Genomic DNA, 20817 nt, shown 5'->3' on the forward strand with positions numbered 1-20817 from the left:
CGTGCTTACAACGCTACACTTCAGACTTTTTGGCGCGCTTGACCTCTTTAATGCTTCGTATTATACAGGCTGATACTTGTAAAAACGACTGACGCGAGCGATTATCGCTGAAGTTCGAGGACACATTGAGAAACTTCATACCGAAAATGAATCGATAGGACCTCTCAGAGGTTAAGAGAGTCACGGATCACTTACCTTTCAGTAGTCCTCGATACATGTATATTAAAAGAAAATCTGTTTCGTGTAATATTTTTAGTACAAAGACCAGTATTATTGCGTTTTGTCACGGATCTGCTAGTTGAACTCATCAATAAGACTTATCTGGCAGATACTGCACTCAATAAATACTCTTTGATGTGTTTATTAGTACACAATTAGTTCGAACTGATTATTAAAATGATTAATGGTGTTGCATCTAAAGCAGGGAATCCAATTAGCAGAACAAGGACAAAACGCAAATCATATACTCATTCTGAATGCAAAAAAAATCTCTTTTCTATCTTTTGTATGTAATCTTGAGACTCCCCATGAGTGTGAGATGGAATTAAAATGATTTGGTTGGACCACCCAATGGTAGGAACTGGAAAAGGAGAGAGGACCATCAATTAAACTGGAAACAATTCAACTGTCAAAAGCTGTCAACCACAGCCAAAAGAAAGAGTAGGGTTTCTTCCTTACATGCTCTTCAATATCCAATGATAAATAACATAATAACGTGTGTTTCTTCACTCTTTGATTACTATGCATGAAGGGCACTTATTTGTATCTTGTTCTCATCAGGAAATCTAAACTCAAAAAGAAAAATATACATTATACAAATGAAGTTTCTGCAGTTCATTGAGAAAATCGTAATGTAGAATTTGACAAATTGTAAAAAATGTATTCAAACATAAGTTAAGTAATTAACGCTACTTATACATATAGAAAATAAACAAATTATCATAAACGGTTAAGGTGAAATGGAATAACTCTAATTTTACAGATTAAAAATCTAAAAAATGTAAAAATGGTTTGGGTTAGAGTTTTTCTTTCGAACGCAAATCATCTGAAAAAGCACAATGAGTACTCGAATTAAACATTTTGCATGATAAGATATTAATACGTTCTCAAATTGCAGAGATAATCGTATCGATCGTTCGATAAGAATCGCCCTGTAGACAGTGATGAATATCTATCGATCGTATCGATAGATTCATGATCCCATCGAGCTCTAAGCGAAAATGGCAAGATAAAGTGTTTGGATATGCTTGCATAGTGTCAACGCGCGTCATTCAATTTTGTATGTATATATACTGTAATTTTCAAGGTTATACTAATACTCGGCAGTCGACTATCACTGGTGTGAATCCGTTATCGAACCTCTCGCAAATGAAACATTATTCAAACACGTTGAAAACATATGAATGTATTAAAGTTTGGAACATGTTTACGAGCGGTGTGTGCGGTGATTTATCGAGCGTAATACTAATCGGCAATTAGTCGACGTGGCAATAATCCAAACTAGTTGACGTATTACAATGTTTTATTGCTGATCATTTACTGCGCACTCGTCAGTTACATACGACGAAAAAAAGTTGTCGGTATATGTATAGAGAGAACGCCAGCGAACGTAACGGACGATCGTAAAAAGCGTAGAGGGCGCGCACGGTTGGATACACCGTGAAAAAAAAAAAATGCGTATAGTTCGTCGTGGGAACGTGGGGAGTTACACACGTAAGTAAATAAACAAGTCAACGCAAAGTTTCAGTAATAAAAATTCATAATTCCTCTTCAATTTCAATAAACGTCACCTAATACATTTGTCCTTCTTTGTACCATAGCATATATATACCTCACTTTTTTTTTTTTTTTTTCTTCATTTAACATATGCACAGGATCAAGAGTCCGTGCGCACGTGTGTTAAAACGCTCAAATACGCATGCATGCCTCTTATTATGCACACATGTGACAAACACACGCTTCATGTATCTCTCCTGCCAATGTCCCGCCTGTTCCAACATACATACATATGAAAAAACATGCGCGTGCGAAATGCCACATGAACACGCGCGTCGATATAATGTTTTATATACTCTATTATAGTGTAACTGCAGGACTCGACGCGGCACGCGTGCACATGTACACACTTCCGACTGAGTAGAGCATGTATACATTTTATATTTGATTCAAACCACAAGAAACACGGTCTCCTGCACAACGATCATAAGAATAAAAATAAGTGTCGTAATAGTTGTACTAAGTAATATAGTGTAATAATAATAGTAGTGGTAATAGTGATAGCGGTAGTAGCGATGATAATAGCACTGTTGGTATTTGTATCGACAGCAACGGTTCTTTTTTATCTCTCTTTTCATCCGCGTCCTAAGACTGCGTATCGATAATTGATCTTTATAACCGTTACCAGTAACCGTCGTATATACAATGTACATGCAAGTACAACAATTTTTTCGTATGCCGTTTAACAAGATTTACAAGTAACTCTTTTCTTTTTAGTATGTATATAGTATACACATATAATACATATAATATATATAATATTTATATTATATGTATATGTATATATCTATATCTATATGTGTGTATGTGTGGGTGTATATATATAAATTTATATACAGATATATAAATTTATAAATTTATACGGATCATAGGCGTGTATGCGTTTTGTAAATAAAAATTATTGTATAATCGAATAACGTTCTCTTTCTACTTCGCGATAATCGGTAATTAATTAGTTACCTACACGATATAAGTGACACGATGAACTCTTTCACGTACGCTGTGCCTCGCGTCGAACAGCTCATATTAGTTGAGAATTAGTTTGTGTCAATTAATTTGCTTTCAATCATTTCTATATTTTGCCGACAGACAATCCGTTTAATTAAAGGATTAATTTACACAAACTAGCTGTGTTGTTGGACGCGATATTCTTTTTTTTTTTTCTTTTTCTTTTTATACATTCAGTGAAATGAACATTCTAGCTGAATCGTTAATATATTAATTAGTCTCTACCTAGTAGCTTGTTAATTGTTCATTAATCAATACATTAATACAGAGAATCCCGTGATAACGGGATTCCGAAACAGAAAACATTCTCTACGTGCCTAATTTGAAAATTCGTTATACACTATTTTACATTTGTCTATATATTTATTTACAATGATTTCCGCAACAGCGAATCTATCTTGTGTACGTAATCTAATCCACATACCGTTCCTCTTTCTTTCGCCTATATAATATATACATTTGTCGTGTATGCAAGAAAAATATCTCTCTGAATGTAATCAATTGGAATTGTATCTTTGGATTACGACCAAAAATAGATTTAAGTGACAAGTATATAGGTGGGTTAATTCTCGATTAAGAATGGTCGATCGTGAAAGACATTGGCCGCGCTTAAAACTCTACAGCGTCGAATACGATGCGTAACAATAACATAAATTACTTGCGTAACTCGACATAGAACATTGAATGCCTTTCGTTGTTCTCAACGCGTAAATCTTAGCTCAAAAATATAAGCGAGTAAGTGTTCTTAATAGTACTAACGGGGAGAGGAGAGAAAAAGAGAGCCAGTCGTCGAAGTTTGAGATCGACCATCCTTATTCTAAATCATAATATTTTATCATCATATATGCTTATGATGAAGATTAATATTCTTTCAATTTTACTCGATATGCAAGTGCAAAAGCATTTTTTTCACTTTTTCAACGTTTTTTTTTATACTGATCAATTTATACTGATTAAGTTAATAAATTTTTCTATCTATCATCTACTATTGACATAGGCAAATGAAGTTTCTCGCCTGATGGCATTTTTACATCGCATGTATATATATTAGTTCCATAAAAAAAATTAGATACTATCGCAAAAGTTCTAAGTACGTTAAAAATACCATCAGGCTTCACCCATTAATTTGTGCTTTATCCGTTAAAATGTATAACGAAGAAGTACCTTTTTCAGACCTTCTCAAAGCAGCAGCCCTATCACAGTGTGGCTCGGAGGTGAAGGCGACTCTCTCCCCTTAAGCGGACCAGACTTATAAAACAGACTCTATTTGCTTAAGTTCTTTCTCGGGTGGTTCTTGCGGAGATGGCGCAGTTTCTACGATTTCCGGAATATCGTCCTCATTTTCTTCTTCGATATCTTCATCAATCGGAGTCAATGTATCTAATATCACAGGTTGAGTCTGTAACAGATTTGGTTCCCTCGAGTTACATTAAAGGACAGTAAATATTCATATCGCACGCTTCGAACATCTTCCTATGCGTACCTGCGGTGTCGTGCATCGTTTCATCGCCGGAGCCATGAAACTGGTAACGGTGCTTACGAAGAAGAAAAATCCTGCCATGAAGAATGGGATGCTGTAACTTTTCGTTGCATCGTAAACGGCACCCGCCAAAGGTGATCCAACGATAGCGGCAGCTCCTCTGAATAAAATTAGAAGGCCAAATGCATTCGTCAATTTGTCCAACCCCAATAGATCTACCAGGATAATCGATGTCAAGGAGATGTATCCAGCTGAAAAATAAAAAGAAATGAAAATACAGTTGTTGTTTTGCCATTCTAATGAAACACACAATACAAAGACATGTCTTCGATTAAGGTACTCACATATAGCTATGCCGAAGAAGATACTCATGATGATATAAGCAACGAAAGAATGGCAAAACGGAGTCGCAGCTACAGCGACCGTAGATATGATTAAACAGATATTATTCAACAGCAAGGAATCCACTTGTGGAAAGTCTGCAATATATCCACAGGCTACACGGCCCACGGTGTTCGTGATACCAATTATAGATAGCAAATATGATGCAGAATTTCTTTCAATTTTCTAAAAATTATATACATTTAAGAATTAATCGCGTGGAAAGCAACACTAAATAAAAAGGTTGCGATGTTTAACTTACATCTTGAACCGCAGCATCTACTAAATACACAAAGGGAACGTACAGTCCAGCCATTCCAAACACGTTACTGATACCAATTAAAAGAAACACCGGATTTTTCAACAGAGATACGTCCATCATTGTTGCCAAAGCCTCTTTGAACGAGTCAGGCAACACCAAACAGGGGCACAGTGCTTCTAAAATATATTTTAACATTAATAAAAATTCATAAAACACTGCATATCTCACTTTGGGAATCTACTTACGTTCAGGTGCCTTTTCGACGTCAGTATCTTTAATATCCCCGCGAACGGATTTTGGTAAAGAAAGAACACTTTGACGATAATTTGCAAGCGACTTTTGACTCTGATACTCCGGCAAATTAACTACACTGCCGCTGTAAAAAATGTCCTTTCTCGACAGAGGCCGAATAATCTGCGGCTTTTCCTTTGGAATACTAGATTTGCTAGTAGTAAAAGTAATACTCTCACTATCCTGTAAAAATAAAACATTAATATTGTAAAATATAACGAACTCATAAAATACGTATTCAAAGGCATTACAACAGTACGTACATCCACTTCTGCATTATTGTTCCGAGAGCCCATAACGCTGCTTGTAGAAAGTCTTAAGTGCAAGCTTTTTCTAATATCGCCATTAGAATTCAACGTTGTTCTGGAATTCTTAATCGCGCTAAGACTCGGCTTATATCTCTCACCGGTACTAGTTTTGCGAATTCTATCGAAGAAAGGTACAGATCCATTCTTAGGTAATCCTTGCACGTGCGTCGTGAAAGCAGGCTGCGAAGCATTTCTAGGCATAATTGGCTTGAATTCATTTTCAGACTTCTCTGATGCATCTTTGGTATCGTCTATATTCCTTTTACTCTTTGACTTGGTGGAAATATTCTTTAAATCCATGCTGCCACTGTTACTAGTTGCTCCACTAGACGAATGTTCTTGTACTTTCACTTCCGATATAGTGGGGAGGGTTGGCACCGTTGGAACTGGTGTTAAAGGAGTTCCTTTAATATTATGAGTTTTGAATGATGTGTATATGTACTTCTAGCGCGCTTCTTAAACGTCTTTCTAATGATGATGAAATAAACTTTATTGAAGATTTACGTACCAGGCACTAATTGGTCTAAATTGAAACTGGAGTGAACACCAGGATCAATGTTAATAGGCATTTTCATTCTTTTTTCCATGGATCCATCAGGTAGTTGCACCATGAAATAAGAACCCCCAATACTCCCCCGTTCCATTTGAAATCTCTTTTCCTCTGCCATTCTCTGTAATAATGGTTTAACAGAAGATGGTTTCGGGAATTCTAATGGCCTCATCAATGCACCAAACACCTAAAATTAATCGTTATTAATAACGTATAATTTATCATCTGTAACTACAAAAATGTAAACAAACATTGCTCTTTAATAGTACATTCGTAAATAATATCATACTTACAGCGCAATTCAAAATAAGGCCAGCAAGAATTAAATTTGCTCCTTTCCAACTATATGATTCTAGTAACATTGTGGCAAGAGGTGCAAATGCAAATGTGCCAAATCCTGAACCACATACAGCAATGCCTGTAGCTAGAGATCTTTTGGTTTCAAAATAATAACCTACGCAAACTACTGCTGGTAAATATATTAGACCAAATCCAATTCCTAAAATAAACGATATAGTTAAATCAAAATGTCTACAACAAAGAGATGAATTACACAGTAATCCAATATGTTGTACACACCTCCCATAACGCCATAAGTCATCATTAGCATATTTACACTAGTTGAAAATGTTGAAAGTACAAATGCCGCTGCACCTAAAAAACTGCCTGCCATACAAACTGCCCTACATCCATACTTATTTGTTAAAGCACTGACAACAGGTCCTTGAAAAAGATTGAAAAATTTTAAATGAACTATAACAAAATGAACTATGACCATAATGAGAATACCTACCAGCACTGAGGTACATGCCAGATAACAATGAGCCAACCCATGCAGTCTTGCCTTTTCCTTCTTCAAAATATGTAACAAATTCTCCCAGAAAAACACCAAATGTGTAGGCAATACCATCCACTATCATGTTACACATGAATGATGCAAATACCACCACCCAACCATAACCACCATCTGGTGGTGGTGGTATATCATGGTACTCGCATAATGAACCCCCTTCATCGTCTGGAGATGTTTCGTCACCTGCTCCATCAGTACTAGTTAATCTTGCATGTTCTTCTACAGAATATTCACTTTCCGTCTGTAAAAAGAATATTGCTTTACAGAAAATACTTTGATTATACAATTAACTTTCTTGCTGTAGATTATGTTTCAAAGTATCAATATTATTATTATTAATTTTCAATATACACAGGAGAGAGGAAAATGAAAGGGACAAAATAATTTATTTCTACTATTAAATGAAAATTCTATCAAATATCTTTTAGGATCTTGTTGCATCGCAGCATCATGTTTGTGTCTGCTTTGAGTAAAGTAGTGGCAGTTCACCTTGAATGCTGCAAGAAAAAGCATCCTTTTATGCCTGTGTAGAAACACATAGATACTTCATAGATCATTATCCAGAAGGATACTGATTAATATACTCGTAGCAAAGAATTTGTATAGATTTCTTCACAGAATCATACATACCTATGTGATTGAAACTATATACATTTCGTTCTGTAATTCACAAATGAATTCTTTAACAAGAACGAAAATTTCATAAAACTGAAATAAACCACCGTGAAATAAGTTAATGCGAACGCTGTTCCGGAAGATACCTCTCCGAGTGTAATATGAGAACGAACAGCGATGCCGTATTGTATCTCATAACGCGACGCAAGCATAGATATTGTATGGCCACTGTGGCTTAATCAGTCCCTAAGGCTACAGTTATCCATGATAAAGTAGCATTTCCAACGAATCTAATAGAGAAAGTGAATAAAACATCTATACTTTACGAAATTGTTCTACCATTTTTATTTCAATTTTTCCAAAAATACAACCCATAAATTAATATTTCCCTAAAAAGATTAGTATAACTCCATAGACAATTAAAACACTGAAATTAAGCAGCTCTATATGATTTAATAAATAATCATCTTATAATACATAATAGGTAATAACCAAAGGAATAATAAATTTATTGTTATCATCTTTCGAAATTTAAGGGACGTTGTTGATAAAAAATTTATTTGAATCGATAATTTCGTTCACTCTTTGATTCGAATGCGTTCTGCGTATCAATAAGAGAGATCCGCGGACATGTTTCGCTGAACAGCGCAGCCCCGAGCAATGACCTCGAGTGACGATACATTCGCGAATTTAAACGTAGCGCTAACGTGTACAGGTAGTTCTTGACTTACAACCGCGTCGATTTACGACCGTACAAAAATAAATAAAACTATTGTCATTTTACAATATCATCGGGTACTGAACTACTTAACTACATTATATAACAGCTTGATACAAGAAAACCCTGTTTATTACATAGAAGTTTACAATAGAAAGTAACGGCAAAGAAAAAAGGGCAAATGAAAAAAAATTCTAGTAATTGACTATTTTGCCTAAGTCTGGCGAATGAATTATACAGCTATGATAAGCACGGACGATGACTTTTAAGAACCCATAGAAGATTATTTCCATTTGAATTCTACGATTATGTATGTAGATACTCATTTCAATCTATGCATTATGTAATAACATTTAAACCCATAAAAACTAGGTTATTTTATTATTCGCTAGGCATACGTATGTTTCACGCATCTCACGTGAAATTCGAATTATGACCAAAGTTATCGAACGGAACTGCGTCAGTAAGTCGAGGACTATTTGTACAAGTGCATCGAGGGACAACTCGATGGTGACTTGGCCGAATGGAAGGTCAGCCTGATCAGCTGATCCGCTGTCATTAGAATCGGTAAAACGTGCGCCACCTAACGTGAAGGCGAAGGAACCATGACGAGAGTATTGTTTTCGACCTTGTTTCTCGAGACGGTCGGCGTTGTATTCGCGACGGATGCAAATCGAGCACACAAGCGATGCAACGGCGGACAGGTGCACGGGTAAGAACATACGTATGCACACAGCGTGTTAACTCCGTACACGTTTCGCGTATCATCACCATACTCCTACGAAAGTGTAAATTACCGCCGACTGTCAAGGCTAAGTCACGTGTCGGCCCTAAACGAACGAACGGAGCGGTTCGTGACGCGATGTGGCAAATGAGATCACCCGAAGATGAAAGTCGAGGGGCGCGTACTAACGCGCACGGACGTAGGCACGCACGCAAGCGATTACCAAATATACACGAATCCTAGAAACATACCGTGCTGATCTTCCGCACGCGACGCGAGCCGTACTGGCTATACTGCGACTTGTTGAGCGACACGCGCGACATTCTACGATCGCCTTAATGTCACACTACGCGCTCCTTCCGTCGTGTTGGCCTCCACACACACCGTGCAGAGTTCTATTTTCGTAGAAGTGCGCGCAGCTGCGCGCTTTACGTTCTTCTTTCTCGTCACTTTATTCCGCAAGGTTTCCTACGCTGTCCGTCGTTTTAGCACGTTTTAAACTGCCCCTGCGCGATCGCCAGGACTAGCAGTATCAATCGTCAAAATCTGCTGCCATGTCCTCTCTCGCACTCGCGCGCCCCGAATCAACTTCTACCGTACTGGCATCGCGTGCCAGTCGATTCGCACTAAACCAGGTGGACCCGACGTCACTAAATGCAAAAAAAAAATAATGGATACGGTGGAAAGTACAAGTTCGCGAATGGAATCGACTGAAACGTTATGTTGTACCTCGTGTCGCAACACTACCGGTCACGATGCACATAGGCGCGGCGACGCGTCTCGACTCGGACTGCTCAGGTCTTCGACAAGGTCCAGCCACGAAACATTAGATGCACGCGAACGAAACGACACTGCACACCTCGTGAAACGATACGGCACGCGCGAATTGTCATGACAACTTTGCCAACAGTGAAGCTGCTGGCTGCTCGTGGACGTATGTATAGCTGCTGCGTACCACTGCGCGCCACGGTGATTCTATTTATACGCGGAACACCGTGGTATAGCGTTTTTCCTCGAACTTCCTCGAACAAAGTAACTTTGTTCCCTTCACGTATTCGACATCCTTTCTTCTGTCATCGCGTTCGAGTGATTTTCGTGCAACAGGAACGACGGATCGATTAACAGACAGCACACCGCGACGAGGTGTCAATAATACGAGATCACCGTGTTGTTGATGGTTATGAATAGTACAGACGAAAAATTCACTATATTTGCGACGCTCGGATTCTGGGTGAATTCGAGGCACACGACGACTGAATGCCACGGTCCTTGACGAGGATTTAAGTACTAGACAGACAAAAAGAACCTCCTCACGACAACGAGAGAGCACGGAGCCCTCGTTGAAGCGGCACTGATCGTCCGTGCGCGAAAAGTTAACCTATAAATGCGAAGCGTCGCACACGCGTCCCCACCCTGTCACAATTACGTGGCGCGACAAACATACAATACGATGCGAATCTACCATCGTCCATGCTTCCGAAAGACGCCTTGAATTTTCAAACGATCATCGTTCTTCATTCCAAATACGTTCTAATCGAATGTATCGAGAATTACGCGTTCTAGCGGAGTCGAACGAAAGCGGTACGGACGCGAGAGGAACGACATTATCGATTTCGCAGTTAACGACCGTTTCGAAAGTTATGCACAACATACACGAGAGGTTTTGATACGAAGCGATTCGCTTAAAATGATTTGTGACCTTACGAAAGTGTTATATAAACGAAAGCTATAGAATATTAAGCTCAGATAATGATGTAAACAGTTCGAGTTACATTCTTAGCTCTCTTTCTTCATTCCACGTTTCTAACATCTTTATGTATCTTTCTTTGCCAAAAGTTTTTACTAAAAGATCGTTGAAAGATAACAAAATTTTAATTTAATATTGATAGAAAAAATAATTAAATACATAAACCATTTTTTTTTACTATTATCTAGACATTTTCTAATCATATAATATAATCCGAAGATTTTACATTTATCCCCGATGGATTAAAACGAAAGACATTATACTGTAATCGTTAAATTATCTTTTATCGTAGAAGAAGCGTCAGTGCACACGTTCAGCGGTTTAGCTTAGCGCAGTGTTTCTCAAACTCCACCTACCCACGAATCTTTTAATTAAAAAAACTATCGATGAATTCATTGTCAGTAATATATTATAAGTACACACAACACAACACGTGATATTTATAAGAAATAGGATGCACGTCACCGATTTTAATGACCTGAAAATGTGTCATTCGGGTCAACATTTCGAGTAACTTTTTCCTGTACATATAATTATCGTTTGGTCTTAGTTTTAGAGATATATGCACAAATAACTTCAACACTACATTTCGTATTTTAAAAGTTTGGAAGAAATCAATAAATTTGTGTAAGCTTATTTAGTAAACCGAACCTTAATTCAGCTTAAATCTAAGTCAAACCTTTAAAATGTACATAATATTAAAAATACTTTTGCATATATTTCGGAAATATTGCTCAAGGTTATTGAAATCAATGAAGTATATCCTAAATAATTACTAAAAATGATGATGAAACTATATACAAAATTTCAGCTGTTCCAAACTTTCGAGTTTCTCATTATTTTTTATATATATTTAAATATTTTACATATATTATGTAGACATTTAAAAATATCAATGCTATTTGTGTTAATGTGATATATAAAATCATTTAATGGAAATGTAGTTCTGAAAATGAATAGACTTCCGACCACACGTTCGAACCACAATTTGAGAAACACTGATTAGCGTATTCTCAATACAAAAAAAAAACGCACTAATCGTGCGTCTAAAACGATAAACAACGACACGTAACACCGTCGATAAATGAAAAATTGAATCGCGATGGATGGTAAAGAAGACCGTATGGTAAATTTGATTCGAGAAGTTTGATGGCAAAGGTCCACGAAAATAAGTGGCTCCGTGACATTGGGCTCCATGCAATGCCAAAAGACCCTTCGTTCTTGTTTTACTAATAATTTAATCTTGCTATTCCAAGGATTATGCATTTACCGAACTATCGACGAAACACGGTCAGTGTCACACAGGGGTCTGCGTTCACGGAAGATGATTCACATTGACTCGTGCAGTAGCACGGATCGGTAAGTTATTTACTAAGAAAGCAGCAGCAGCATGAACTTACGTTCAATGTATCGACACGTTGTTCCGCGTAAGCCATTAGGTCCCGTCGTGCTGCGCTAAGGCGCTTTTTAACCGGACACCCGGGGAAAGACGAGCCCGCCTCGAGCACACCACCAGTTTATGCAATTTTTAGAGTTAGCCGTTTCGAAACGTTGCCTCACCGAGCAAATATTTGCTGGCAACGCTCGTACTTCACGATGAAAGTGACAGTTCCCACTGTGACGGTATTATCAGCTGGCTTCGAGATGTCACGTTCAAGATCGAACGGCCGAATAGTCGTGCAAGAAACACCGTGCACCGTGAAGTGGCCATATCGTAGCGTGACGCGAACGCTAATAATCTAGCATAAGTCGATGCTTACACCACCATGAAATTGATCTCGCACGCGAGCCCGAGAGCTTACCAAAATATCGTATTATCGAGATTACCGGCGATACATGGAATCGTGGTTAATCAATAGCAGCCATCTACGTTCCCATTCGTCTACGAAAATCGCCGACGATCAAGTTACAGCGGCGGTCAGGCCGAGGGACGCGGGAGGTGCCCGGGGAAAGGCGAGCGTTAAGTAAACATTCTGAAGATTAACTCGAGCCCGGAGTTAGCCAGCGGCGAGAATACTCGAATTAATCGGCACACGATAAAAAGAAGAATAGGTAAATACACTGGAAGAAACTGGAACCGCTGTGCGTTCCTTCTCGATCACGCGAACGAACTGTGTTGAAAACGCGTTCCACGATGATCGTGTGTCGGACGACGCTTATGAATTAATTAGATAATAACCAACGACAATTAGAGTCGAAGGCACCGAGCGTATGAAAACACCATCTGCTTCTCATCTCTGCGGAAAAATTAACGGCCTAGGCATGGTAGCAGGGCATGCTCGAGCGAGCCAATTCGCAATAATTGACGAAACATTGTTTGCTTCTAGACTCGGATCTTGGGACTGGATATCTTCTTTGTCATCTTGAAATAAACGAACCGGAAGATTCTTAATGATGAACGAGTGTTTTTCTTTTTAGAATAATAGATAACCGATAAAAGTAACACGTATGGCAGTAATTATGAAAACCAGACTAAGTCAAATATCAGAAAAGAATTTAATGTAACAAACAGTTAAATTCTTATCTGATCGTTATAAAGTACAGTGGTCCCTCGATTACTCGACCTAATAGAGGCAAGGGTTGCCCGTACAATCGAGAGATTTTGTTCACCTTAGGGCAACAGGTAGGTTGTAAAGTGCGAGCTGTTATAATAGCTTTCCCCGATTAAATTTAAATGCACAACCAAGTAAGTTGAGGAGTTAAAGTAACTTTTATACCCACATAATTACAAAAGTTTAACGAATAATGTGTTTTTCTTTTATTAGATAAAACCACTAAAAATGTTGGAAACTCTACTAGAAAAAGTAAATAAAGTCAGAGAGGCGATGCGGAATAAATGTAACGCTATCTGAAATATTTTTAATGAATATTGTCCATGTTAGAAGAGAATTTACTTTTCTATAGCTACTTTGAAATTTCAATTTTGATTTAACGAATAACAGATAAACAATTGTTTATCTCTCGTTTGTTATTCGAAATTTGTATCTAGATAGGAATGCTGGCTGTGTCTGTCCTCGATGTTACGCACGGAAGTGCTAACGAGATCAACAATTTGCAATAATCGGCGGGGCATCTGGTTCTCGTCTTCTTGGAAACGTCAGCAGCGACGCCTTGAAATGACTCAGAAAACACAAACGAACCAACTCGCGATGTTTTCCCGAATCGCAATGGGGCTATTGTTTACGACAGCGTTAGCCACTTCTGTGTTGCCCCAGTTTGCTTAGGACTGCGAGAGATACCAGCAACTGCGATAAACGCAAAATCAGAAAGGAAGAACATCGTTCCCGCACTTTCGATGAATCACGTTCGAATCGTCTGCGTACCCGTTCTCATTATCATAATCTCAACGAATTGTCTCGTCGATAACATGTTCAGTCTTCACGCGCTTTTGTTACATTACTATAGACTTGAAGAAAAAAAACAATGAATTGAATTCTATTTAATTTTCAGTATATCCGTGTTGGTAAATATCAAAATAATTTGCGTCTTTTGTCTGTAAAAATTCTTGTTGGCTTTCATGTAAAATTACCTCATTATAAGTGTAATATCCAGTAAAATTTGCTATCTCGTATTAATTTTAGCACTACCAGAATGAAACGTGACTAAGAATGTTGATAAAACTATATGTAAAATGAAACAAATCTAAATTTAATGAGACAAATATTCTGGGGAATTATTTATCAAGTGTTTTTAAATAGAATATAATATTACTTGAAGAATTCTTTTATATTTTATTAGATATTCTTTTCTTCTAGATTCTGAAAGTTCGTGGGCCCTCTTCAACGCGTTCGAGGATTGCCAGGGGTTCGCAAATCAGTTTCACATCGTTCGTTTCGATAAAATATTATACATGTGTAAACATCTCTTCAACTTAGAAAACAGGCTACTTTTATATCGGGCTTTCGCGCGATAATGTATTAAAACAAAAAATGAAATCGAGAGAAGAAGCGAACTGATTCTAATTTTATAGATCTGAGGGAAAAAATGTTTCTACGCGTGGTCACGTAAGAAAACTGATGTTAAAACGAAGCTGAGGTCGGATACAATAATCGAAAGGTAGAAGAATTTCGAAGTAAACGATGTAGTTAATTATAGCATAATGGCATTATGTTTGGTATACTCTTCAATAGAGAAGGTTAACGATAAAAGTAAGTTTTAAAAACTGAGAATATATGTTGTATAAGAATTATTCAAACTATTTTAGCACATTAGTTACAAACATACAGGGTGTTTGGCCAACCCTGGGAAAAATTTTAATGCGAGATTCTAGAGGCCAAAATAAGACGAAAATCAAGACTATCAATTTGTTGATTGAGGCTTCGTTAAAAAGTTATTAACAAAATTAAATTAAAAAATTTCAAATCATTCTGGAAAAATTATATTCGGTTGCGGGGATCAATTACAATCATTTTTGATGAATAAACATACCCCCGAAATCTTACGCACTTTCGAGAAAAAAATTCAGGAAGGTGGACAAATTTTTCAACAAAATTAAAATTGTTCAAATCATTCTAAAAAAATTATTTTCAGTTGCGGGGGTCAATTACAATCATTTTTGGTCATTACACGTACCTCCAAAATCCTACGCGTTTTTGAGAAAAAAATTCCTTACCGAAAATCTAATTTCTGACCAGAAATGTCTGCTCGAATTTTCATACGAATCTTTAAAACGTAATAACTTCTGAACGGATTGGACGATTTTAATGTTTAAAAAAGCAAACGACGCGTATTTTGATGAGGAATATGTACAAATCGTAAAAATATTCGAAAAGTTGGTCCTTGACCTCGCAAAATGAGAAAAACCCCATAAAAATGGTCCAATTTTCAAACTTCTATAACTCCCACAATAGTGAATATATTTCAATGAAACTTTTTTCTGAAGTAGAGCTCATGGGTACCTACAAAAAAGTATTAGACAACTTTTCTGTAGGGTGTCAAATAAAATTATGAAAAATGAAAAACTAATTTTTAAGAAAAATCGACAGGGGGTAGCTGCCTAATTTTTTCGGCGAAAAAAAAATTTTTCAAATCATTCTAAAAAAATTATTTTCGGTTGCGGGGGTCAATTGCAAGCATTTTTGATCATTACACATAACCCCGAAATCCTACTCAGTTTTGAGAAAAAAATTCCTTACCGAAAATCTAATTTCTGACCAGAAATGTCTGCTCGAATTTTCATACGAATCTTTAAAACGTAATAACTTCTGAACGGATTGGACGATTTTAATGTTTAAAAAAGCAAACTACGCGTATTTTGATGGAGAATATGTACAAATTGCAAAAATATTTGAAAAGTTGGTCCATGACCCCGCAAAATGAAAAAAACCCCATAAAAATGGTCCAATTTTCAAACAGCCATAACTCCTACAATTGTGAATATATTTCAATGAAACTTTTTTCGGAAGTAGAGCTCATGGGTACCTACAAAAAAGTATTAGACAACTTTTCTGTAGGGCGTCAAACAAACTTACTAGAAATCAAAAACTAATTTTTAAGAAAAATTGACAGGGGGTAGGTGCCTAAATTTTTCGACGAAAAAAAAAAATTTCGAATCGTTCTGAAGAAATTATTTTCGGTTGCAGGGGACAATTACAACAATTTTTGGTCAATAGACATACCCCCCAAATCCTATGCATTTTCGAGAAAAAAATTTTTTTACCGAAAATATACTGTGTGGCCGGAAATGTTTCTATAACTTTTTAACGAAGCCTCAATCAACAAATTAGTATCCTTGATTTTCGTCTCATTTTTGCCTCTAGAATCTCCCATTAAAATGTTTCCCACGGGTGCCCGAATACCCTGTATAATTAAATTTAAAATACAAAACATTTCTGGAGACGAAACGAGCAATTATTTAGACACACGAACTGATTTTAATGCAGAGATACTTGAAGAAACAATTTTGTCAGTCTTTGTTTATGGTTCAAAGTAAACGTATGCTTTATGTATTTTGCTCTTAGGACCAAAAGAGCGTACGTTATTTTGAGATTTAACAATGTTTACTCGAAAAGTTACAGATGGTAGAACTGCAATTCGTCGGTCGTTACGAGCTCGAGGAATCGATAATCCCACTGATACTACAAGCGACAACGCGATCCTACTTGATCGATTTTAATCGGTCCGATGGAATTATGAAAATTCACCGAAGGCAATCGAAATGATTGGACGCTTATTTGTTTTACCACTATCACAAAGAACCATCACGACCAAGTTCATCGATCTCGTTAATCGAGCGTCCATTTCGTTAACGGGAGGTTAGGGCGTTTAAGATTCACGTACCGAATATCGAGGTTAATCGACTCACGTCATAAATACATATAAACGAGTAGGGTGTTCAAGGCGAGGTAACTGAATATCGCATTCGTGGGCACGTATACTCGTGTTTGCGTGATCTAATATTCGGTGACCGACTAGCCCGGGGGATAAGGGAAGTACTCGACATCGATACAGAACGATAACGAATTCAACAAACACTCTAAAGATAAGATGCTCGCACGTAATAAAGTATATACATCTTAATCCGCGACTCGGTACGAGTACGACGTTGTAAAGTGGCACGTGATACGGTCTACGCCAAGAAATTACGAGGTGTATAAAGAATAATGTAGCTGCCAACGGAACACGACTCCGCCCAAACAACCGAGAGGATTTTAATACGCGAAATCTGCCCTCCGCATCGACGTTATTAATATCAGAGGGGGCCGTCTGCAGCGTGTTGCATTATCAATGGTTCTCGCTGGCCAGCCAACACGCGGGCCACTTTCACTCGCGTGTTTCGTGATTAAACCGATCCCCGTGCCGTGTATTTTCTTATTTACCTTGAGATTCCGCGTTATCCGCGGTAACCGGCCGCGCGTGATATCGCGAACGTTGCGTGAAGTTTGCCGAGGATGCATCGTGTCACGAGAATTTCGAGGCTAAGCGAAAATTCCGTTCTCGTAGGACGATGAGAAAACACGCCCACTAAATCGGTCGTCGTCGTTTCAGTCCCGATTACGGTCGAATTCGCGCTAAACTTGACTAAACGAAACGATCGTTGCGAGCAACGGGTCCACGTGGTAGCGGTGCATCGGCCACTCTTTCAAATTTAACCTTTTATAACCTCAAATTATAATTCTGAAAATATTATTATAGAACATCGATGAACTTTAATATAATGGTAATTAAATTTTAATAAATGCAACCTTCCCGACCGTATTTATGCCGGCGCAAGAAAACGTAATTAGCAGTTTTAAACAGACTCTTCGTTGACCATACTGGTTACATCGAAACGAAAATTGACGTTCGGTCGAGTGGAACGTGTACGCGTTCGAATGTACGATTTTACTATACAACCCGTAGGAATTTCTAATTTTAGATCTAATCTTTATTTTATTTTAACAAATATTATATCTTTAAAAAATTATTGTACACTAATGAAGATCCACGTTTTAGTATAACCTAAAAACTAATTTTCAGACAGTTACCGCAGAGAAGCCAATAATTGAGGTCGGGACGTCGATAAATAATCTAACGGTTGATTTTATCAATAAAATACTCTAAGAACGCAGTATCGATGATAACGAAAGAAGAAGACACATATTGATGATGGAACTAAATCGAACGTTGAAAATGTAAATAACGGGCATGTGACTCGAATAATCCACGGGGTTATTAGGAGTTAATAGCCTGATTCACCCGCTTCGTAGGGGTTATAGGCGCTGCCAGTCACGGACAGCATCGGATACACGTCGGTGCCGCGGGCGCGACCGAAATTCGACATCTGCGTACGATCTCGACTTAGCGGCCGTGAAGTTACGTGCGTGCGCGCAGTCGAAGGACGGCCGCGCGCGAGAAATACAAAAGCCTTGCGCGAAATTACGGCCGACAAAAGTTTGAAGAAATTTTTACGTACCTTGTTCTTGGGTGACATCGCGCAATAGCAACGTTCGACGGTAACGTTCTATCTGAATGAAGATGAATACACCCTCGTGGTGAGTGAGTGAACGAATGAGAGGGAAAAAGATGGCGGGACTCGCGCCACCTGAGTGGACAGCGTCCAGCTACGGTACAAGAGACGAGCGATATGAAAATGCGCGCTGCTCAACCACCGGCTGACTTATCGCATCGCGGACGTGGAGTCCATCCGATTCCCCACTCTGTGGAATAATCTCCATCTCACTCCATTTCCCTTACCGAGTCTTCTCCGTGTTCTATCGTCTCGTTTTGCTTTATAGACTCCCTCTTTGTTCACCGATATCCCTCTCTGTACGACTATCTTTTTCTCTTTTCTTTGCGCCGCGACGACGGGCCGTCTTCCTTCCGCTACAGATTTCCACGCAGGCATTAGTCACGCTGTCGCACGGATTCGACGAACAAAGCGATCTATCGATAGGTACAAAGTTCTAGCCGCGCGCGCCCCTGATACTACAAGTATGCGCAAGATATCGCGCTCGGATGAAGATCTGCCCGACACTGGCGCGATGAAACGCGCCGCCAAAGCGTTGCGATACGGCCAGACGGCTGTAAACGTTTCGATTCGCAGATACGCCGGAACGAGGAGAAGCACGACACGAACAATTCGAATATGTATTTACGAAAAGTTTATTTCTAAGTTATATTGCCCAGAATCGTAAAGGTTAACCCTGACGAAGGCGTAAATTGATGTTTACGATGCGACAGAAATACATACATACGTCTTTACGCCCATAAAATGCGCTTTTCCGATAATAATACTATACGTCGTTAGTCCGCACGATACGGAACGTTTACCCATAACTTTCCATAAAAATTTTTATCGCCGAATCTGAACTGCGTTTAGGAGCAATCTGTCCAGCTACCCAGTATACGTTCGGGGGCGTTTCGTCACGGGAATTTTAGCGCAGATGCGCGAATACGTGTGTTTTCTGACGAAAATAGAGTGCCAGATCGTAGCAGTTCGGTACTCCTACTTTACATGTGGAAACACAGACCGAATTCGGTCAAGCTTTATTCCCAACGACTCTGTTATAGCTCGTAGGGCAAACCGTTCGATAACTATTGACAAAGGTGATAGCTGTAAAGAAGGGGTTTACGATGATAAATTTTAAGAGAAACTTACGATGTTGTTGGCCGTAGATTTCGGATTGATTTGCAGGCCATCGTCGTCACCGATCTGCTCCCCGATCTGTTCGCGGCTGCTGGCGGGGCCCATGTCAGCGCCGCGGCGCCTACCCGGAAGTCGGTTATCACTGTCTTAAACCGATCTAGGCACCCACAGCCACCGATCCCGGTGTCCGCGTCCCCGGGGACGAGGAACGACGCGAGATCGACGCGATCACGAGCCGGATGACACCTCCTTCGGGCGGTCCGGTACGCCCCACACCTCTATATACTCTCCATCGGCGTTTTATGATATCCTGGAAGTCGCAGCTGCTCGACAACAGCTCCTTCCGGGCGTGTTCCGCGTACCCTCAGTCCATCGGTGTTCCACCGCGACAACGAAGATCCGAAACGATCCTCCACCGAGTCGGAGGACGCGTCCGTGAGCCGCGGCTCAGACGTCGATCATACGGTCCACCGGTAGTTTCTCTTCCTCCGTTCGTTTACGACCCACTAGACCGTGCGACACGACCGTCGCCACGGGCACCAGTTTTCGAAACGTTCGAACCCCGACGACGACGACGACGAGGACGAGGACGTCGCTTGCACCCCGCACGGGACGAGTCCAACCGGACGACGATCCGCGCTTCGAACCTTCTCCCACCGATGCGTACCGGGTTACGACGCGATCGCGGTTTCGGTTTCGTTCGCGATTCCTTCTCTTTCTTTATTTATTTTTTGTTTCTCCACGATGTCAGTTTCGAAAGGTAAACGTGAAAATCCTGTCGAAGAGAATTTTCTCGCAGACGATCCCGCCGCGGGTGGGTAGCGCCGCGGCGCCCCGGGATCAATAAAACGACCGCCCGGCCGTCGCCTTCCCTAGGTCCTGCCTGCCTGCCTGCCGTGATCTCCCGTTTGCGCGACGCCGAACGTCGCGACGCGTACCCCCTCTCCCCTTCGCGCGCCCCTCCCGCCCCCACTCCGTTCCTCGTCCGTTTGGACGCCGACACGACGGCACGGTGCATGCGCGATCTTCTGTCGCGC

At 39.4% G+C, this 20817-nt stretch overlaps 1 protein-coding gene across 6 annotated transcripts; it reads right to left on the reverse strand.

Annotated features, from left to right (window-relative positions):
• Positions 1-1741: 1741 nt before the first annotated feature.
• Positions 1742-20681, reverse strand: LOC143349651 (monocarboxylate transporter 9). 6 transcript variants are annotated; one of them, XM_076781058.1, is made up of 12 exons: positions 9696-10353; positions 9218-9616; positions 6850-7150; positions 6636-6779; positions 6350-6555; positions 6015-6243; positions 5462-5910; positions 5153-5381; positions 4908-5083; positions 4609-4831; positions 4268-4515; positions 1742-4183 (listed from the first exon to the last, which is right to left on the reverse strand). In XM_076781058.1, exons 2-12 carry the CDS (start codon positions 9287-9289, stop codon positions 4034-4036), a joined length of 2427 nt encoding a protein of 808 aa, XP_076637173.1. In that variant the 5' UTR covers positions 9290-9616; positions 9696-10353; the 3' UTR covers positions 1742-4033. The 6 variants fall into 6 exon arrangements, with proteins under 6 accessions (XP_076637173.1, XP_076637171.1, XP_076637170.1 ...); XM_076781056.1 differs by lacking the exons at positions 9218-9616; positions 9696-10353 and adding an exon at positions 19793-20681 and having other exon boundaries at positions 5462-5892; XM_076781055.1 differs by lacking the exons at positions 9218-9616; positions 9696-10353 and adding an exon at positions 19793-20681.
• Positions 20682-20817: the final 136 nt, after the last annotated feature.

This window comes from Colletes latitarsis, chromosome 14, assembly GCF_051014445.1.
Source record: "Colletes latitarsis isolate SP2378_abdomen chromosome 14, iyColLati1, whole genome shotgun sequence".
In the NCBI taxonomy this organism is placed as follows: Eukaryota; Metazoa; Arthropoda; class Insecta; order Hymenoptera; family Colletidae; genus Colletes; species Colletes latitarsis.

Bases quoted from the DNA above. Each gene is read 5' to 3' on its own strand.
- LOC143349651 (XM_076781055.1), bottom strand. From the start codon at position 19,885: ATGGGCCCCGCCAGCAGCCGCGAACAGATCGGGGAGCAGATCGGTGAC. The intron at 5,382-5,461 runs GTACGTACTGTT...TTATTTTTACAG, and splicing joins ACAATAATGCAGAAGTGGAT to GATAGTGAGAGTATTACTTT. The intron at 4,184-4,267 runs GTACGCATAGGA...AATCTGTTACAG, and splicing joins AACGATGCACGACACCGCAG to ACTCAACCTGTGATATTAGA.